Source organism: Argopecten irradians, chromosome 3, assembly GCF_041381155.1.
Source record: "Argopecten irradians isolate NY chromosome 3, Ai_NY, whole genome shotgun sequence".
Taxonomy (NCBI): domain Eukaryota; kingdom Metazoa; phylum Mollusca; class Bivalvia; order Pectinida; family Pectinidae; genus Argopecten; species Argopecten irradians.
Window position 1 is genome coordinate 31,154,072 of NC_091136.1, and position 5,670 is coordinate 31,159,741.

At 34.7% G+C, this 5,670-nt stretch overlaps 1 protein-coding gene across 1 annotated transcript; it reads right to left on the bottom strand.

Annotated features, from left to right (window-relative positions):
* Nucleotides 1-494: 494 nt before the first annotated feature.
* On the bottom strand, nucleotides 495-5,123 carry LOC138318190 (heat shock protein HSP 90-beta-like). Its single transcript, XM_069260367.1, has 7 exons — nucleotides 4,965-5,123; nucleotides 3,400-4,356; nucleotides 2,759-3,115; nucleotides 2,449-2,596; nucleotides 1,951-2,219; nucleotides 1,262-1,595; nucleotides 495-994 (listed from the first exon to the last, which is right to left on the bottom strand). The coding sequence occupies exons 2-7, from the start codon at nucleotides 4,354-4,356 to the stop codon at nucleotides 885-887; spliced, it is 2,175 nt and encodes a 724-aa protein (XP_069116468.1). The 5' UTR covers nucleotides 4,965-5,123; the 3' UTR covers nucleotides 495-884.
* Between the last annotated feature and the right edge of the window lie 547 nt (nucleotides 5,124-5,670).

The window sequence follows — 5,670 nt, forward strand, 5'->3', positions numbered from 1 at the left end:
CGAGATGTAATTTATTCCACACTCGTAAGTTATTTTTTAAAAAGTTTCAAAAGACACTCGCTAAAGCCGTCTTTTAAAAAATAACTCAATCGTGTGGAATAAATTCCATATTCACCTTGTTGTGCAACCTCTATCTAATTAATACAAATAAAATAATCTATTTAGTAGCTTTTGGTGCATGCGCTACCAGTATTTGATTCCATTATAGGACAGTGCCACAGAATTTTTCGGAATGCAATTAATTATTAGAAGCTCAAACTTTTCAATGGTGAAAATGGTGTTAAGTTAGTTACTTTTGTAACTGAATAAAGGTACTAATTTTTCTGCTCCTGTTTTTGATAGAGAAAAATACTATTTGTCAACGGTAGAGCATATTTAAATATTCCTTAGATTTAGACCAAAAATACTTCTATGTTTTATGTTCAGAGCTGCAAAGTTAAGCGGTCTTGTTTTTAGAAAGTATTCTGCCAAAAAATTACACAAACTTCAAAATATATCTTTCAATTTTTTTGTTCTTTTTAATGGTATTTCAACACAAAACAGCCGACAAGTAAAAAAATCACAGGTGAAAATGAGGAAATGATGGTCATGATTGGAACTGAAATATGGTTAATGATAAATTATTGTTGCAACTATTACAGATAATGAACTAAGCCAAGAGCTTCAAGATGTTTGATGACAATGTTGTTCATATGGTTTGTCTTCCCTTCAAAAGGAGTCATGTTCTCACAATACAAGTAGAATCACAATCGGTAATAGTGTCACGATGGAATGTCCAACGAGAAGAAATGCCAAACGTGCATTACCAAAATGTCAAAAAGGTATTTATCTCGCATAACATTGTAAATATGGTCCATTGCTACAGATTTTGAACTTTTTAGTATTTAATCTACTTCTTCCATTCGTGAAGCATCGTCCTCATCTCCTTCCAGTGGGGGCATCTCTTCTGTACTCTCCTCTGTGTTGTCTGCTCCAGCATCATCATCATCAATTCCTGCAAAAAGTACAAAGTTACATGTTAAATTTAATAGCACAAAATCTCATCAATATTGTCTATAAGATAAAATGAAAATATGCTGAAAGCCTTATCGGTATGCAAGACATAATTACACATGATCATATAGTATAATTGATTAACAGGATGGCCCCATGGCAGTTGCATAGAAATTTGCCATCTCTGTATCAGCATAATAAATGTATTTCAAGATATCTTTTTTTGTAATAAATCTCAGTTTTTGTAAAAGTGTAAGTCGAGACTTACCAAGTCCAAGTTTGATCATTCTGTGGATTCTGTTTGCATGTGTTCCAGGCTCCTCCAATGAAAATCCAGAGGCAAGCATCGAGGTTTCAAATAAGAGTAATACCAGGTCCTTTACAGATTTATCATTTTTGTCTGCGGTTGCCTTTTCCTTCAGAGATTTGATGATGGCATGATCTGGATTAATTTCAAGATGTTTTTTGGCTGCCATATAGCCCATTGTGGAAGAGTCCCTTAAAGCTTGTGCTTTCATGATCCTTTCCATGTTAGCGGACCAACCATACTGACTTGTTACAATACAGCAGGGTGATGTGACAAGGCGGTTGGATACAGTTACCTGAAGAATTTTTTTTTTATTGTAAATTTGTTTATGTAATAATATGAAATTTACTCAACTTACTTTGGTTCGTGTCACATTTTTGATAGAATTTTTTGAAGAAATTAATATAACAGCAGTGTGACAAATTTAATTATTTACTTGTATTCTGGACAACATTGAAGTTTTTGGATTATCTCCCTTTGACTGATTCTTGTACAATTTTGCCATTTTTCCTGATAGAAACCTTTTTAACAAATTTATTATTTACTTGTTCTAAGTAATACTTATTAGTAACATTGAGGACAACATTAAAATATTTGGATTATCTCCCTTCCACTAATCCTCATAACTGTTTTGCTAGTAAAAAACAAACCTTTTCAACTTTCTTGTCAAGGATTTCTTTGATGACTTTACATAGTCCCTCATATGCTGCTGTAGCTTCTTCAAACCTCTTTTTCTCTTCTTCATCTTCTGGTAGTTCAAGTCCTTCTTTTGTCACAGACACAAGGGTCTTTCCGTCATATTCCTTCAATTGCTGTACTGCGTATTCATCAATGGGGTCCACCATGTAGATAACCTCAATGCCCCTTTTCTTTACATTTTCTACGAATGCTGAGCTTTGAACAACTTCTCGGCTCTCACCTACAGGATAAAACAAAACCATACAGCCCATTGTACAATTTATATACAAATGCAATGCCCGCCCACTGCAGTAAAGACACCTCAATGGTAGCCAAGTAAATGAAGTGATATTTTAACTTTTCATGCTTAATTTTATCATATCGTCATAGTTCAGATTTTGATTTTTCCTTCTTCTTTATCTTTGTACACATGATATTAAAAGTTCATTATAAAGGAAATTATGAATTACCGGTAATGTAGTAGATGCTCTTCTGGTTTTCCTTCATTCTGGAGACATATTCCTTAAATGATGTCATTTCATCTCCAGACTGTGATGTATGGTATCGGAGGAAGTCTGCGATCTTTTTTCTGTTGGTTGTGTCTTCATGAATTCCAAGCTGAAAAGCAAATGTTCAAAATAATATAACAAAAAGCAGAAACAATTTTCACCGCCAAAAATTATTAGAAAAATTGTCTTAATTTCATGATACAGCTTGATCAGATTTGAGATAATCCTTGAACATTAAATAAATATTCATCTGGCACTATCTTAAACTTACCTTCAGGTTCTTTGCAAACTGTTCATAAAACTTCTTGTAGTTCTCTTTGTCCTCAGCAATGTCATCAAACAGCTCCATGCATTTCTTTACCAGGTTCTTTCTGATGACTTTAAGGATTTTGCTTTGTTGGAGCATCTCTCTGGAGATGTTCAATGGTAGATCTTCTGAGTCAACAACACCCCTGACGAAGTTCAAGTATTCTGGAATCACTTCATCACAATTGTCCATGATAAACACTCTCCTCACATACAACTTGATGTTGTTCTTCTTTTTCTTGTTCTCAAACAGGTCAAATGGTGCTCTCCTTGGTACAAACAGCAATGCACGGAATTCAAGCTGACCTTCCACAGAGAAATGCTGTCAAAATAAACAAGTCATAATTAGTAAAAGTCATCTCAACTACAAATTCCATAAAAGATTGATCAATTAGGATTTTAAACAAGTGCGACAAGATATAATGGTTTTAAACTTAAAATTATAAAAGTTATTGTTGTCGCCATCTTTATTTATATATATATAACTTCCAACATTTGTTTTAAACAGTTCAATATCCATTCAAATTTCACGAGAATCTTGTTCTTTCAATAACCCATCCGAAGGCCAAGTAAAGTAATGTTTAATAGCTATGTTAACTTATATACCTTGACAGCCAAATGATCCTCCCAGTCATTTGTCAGACTCTTGTAAAACTCTCCGTACTCCTCCTGTGTGATGTCATCGGGGTTTCTGGTCCAGATTGGTTTTGTTTTGTTCAATTCCTCATCCTCCATGTATTTTTCCTTGATTTTCTTCTTTTTCTTGTCTTTTGATTTGTCATCATCATCGTCATCCTCATCATCCAAGTCTTCGACCTTTGGCTTCTCATCTTCGTTCTTTTCGGCATCTTTGTCCTCCTCTTTCTTCTCTTCCTCCTCCTCATCATCCGAGACTTCAACATCCCTCTCCTTCTCCACTTGGAGTTTGATTGGATAGCCAATAAACTGACTGTGTTTTTTGACAATTTCTTTTACCTTCTTTTCTTCAAGGTATTCTGCTTGGTCTTCCTTCATATGTAAAGTGATTTTTGTACCTCTGTTGAATGAACCGTCACCGCTTCGAACAGTGAAAGAACCTCCAGCAGACGATTCCCAGATGTAATGTTCATCATCATTGTTCTTGGTTTCGACGACAACTTTGTCGGCAACTAGGTAAGCAGAATAGAAACCTACACCAAACTGTCCAATCATGGAAATATCTGCACCAGCCTGAAGAGCCTCCATAAATGCCTTGGTTCCAGATCGTGCAATGGTTCCAAGGTTGTTTACTAGATCAGCTTTGGTCATTCCAATTCCAGTGTCCATGATGGTCAGTGTGTTGTCATCTTTGTTTGGGACAATCTTAATTTCAAGGTCTTTGCCAGAATCCAGCTTTGACGGGTCAGTAAGACTTTCATATCGGATTTTGTCAAGAGCGTCGGAGCAGTTGGAAATCAATTCACGAAGAAAGATTTCTTTGTTGGAGTAGAAAGTGTTGATGATCAAGCTCATCAACTGAGCAATCTCTGCTTGGAAAGCGAAGGTTTCTACATCGCCGTCCTCCATAGCTTGGTTTTCTGGCATCTGAAATCATACATAATTTAACAGAATTAAACTTTGGTTGATTACAATGATTATATTAACATACTATTAACAGCCAAGTTCATTTAAGGACGGTCTCCTATGAATTTCATGTTGGTCACTGAATTTTTCACAAGACAATGAAGTATTTAACTGTTGAATGATAATGAAAGCGAAAGCATAAATATAATTCTAGTAAATCCATTAAAATGGAATCGAAAAGTGCAGAATGCAAAATAAATGTTTGGATCACCGGCACGAGACCGATTTAATAAAACCATGCTTTTCTAGGCGTAAACTTTACTGGTGGGTCAAACATTAACATTTATTTATCGATTACTGAAAAAGTGTTATACGTAATTTATATAATAATTCATTTCGATCAAACTACATGAATCAATTTCCTTATTAAATGTTTTAACACTATGGTCATACTTGCTTGTTCACGTTGCAGCATGTAGGCCTACTGTACGTACCCACGTGCTTTATATTCATCAGAGAAAATAAAAGAAAAATCGTCGAAATTATGATAAAACGATCGGAAAAAAGTCTACGATTTTCCCTTTTTATACTCAATAATCCATTCTTACAATTGAAACATATTTTCTCACCTTTGTTCCTATTTATATGGTGTTTTTCGGTGTTAGTTTCTGCCTGATCCTTTCGGCGTGCCGGCTGCTATCCTTGTCAGATGGGAAGCACGCTGTACAATTATATATCACTACACAATTTCCCGAAATATCGAGAAAACTTTTTATCATAAACGGATTTACGATATTTCCACAATATTTGATCGGTGATTAATTTGTTTAATATAAAGATACATATGCATTTTGTATATTAGCTTTGAAAAAGGTATATTAGACCAAATAATAGAATATTTCTTCTGGAACTATTTGCGGAAGTCGGAATGTACCTATTTTTGACAGCGTAAACAGAAATTTTCTAGAACAGTCTGGACCGCCTCGGTCGGAAGTAATCGCTATTCTGGAAGATTCTGCTGCAACGATATCCGGTGTTCAATAAGGGACCGTTTCGGAATTCTTGTTTGTTTTGTACAATGAAATGTGTAAAAATGAAAGTAGCTCCTGATACAGCCTTCTGTAAATTATTTAGTGTTTATTATAATCATTAACATTAGCTAACGTTAGGCAGTAACAGTTATACAGTGCATAATTTAACGTTGGACTAAGAATACCCAAGGTCTAATATACATATTACACTGTATAATAGACAGGAAAATAGACGAGGAAATGCTCATTTTGTACATTTGATTAAACATGGAAAATATCAAACAATTATAGACTGGAGACGCCA

Bases quoted from the DNA above. Each gene is read 5' to 3' on its own strand.
- LOC138318190 (XM_069260367.1), bottom strand. From the start codon at position 4,356: ATGCCAGAAAACCAAGCTATGGAGGACGGCGATGTAGAAACCTTCGCT. The intron at 2,597-2,758 runs GTAAGTTTAAGA...TTTGCTTTTCAG, and splicing joins AGTTTGCAAAGAACCTGAAG to CTTGGAATTCATGAAGACAC. The intron at 1,596-1,950 runs GTTTGTTTTTTA...AAAATTCTTCAG, and splicing joins TTGACAAGAAAGTTGAAAAG to GTAACTGTATCCAACCGCCT.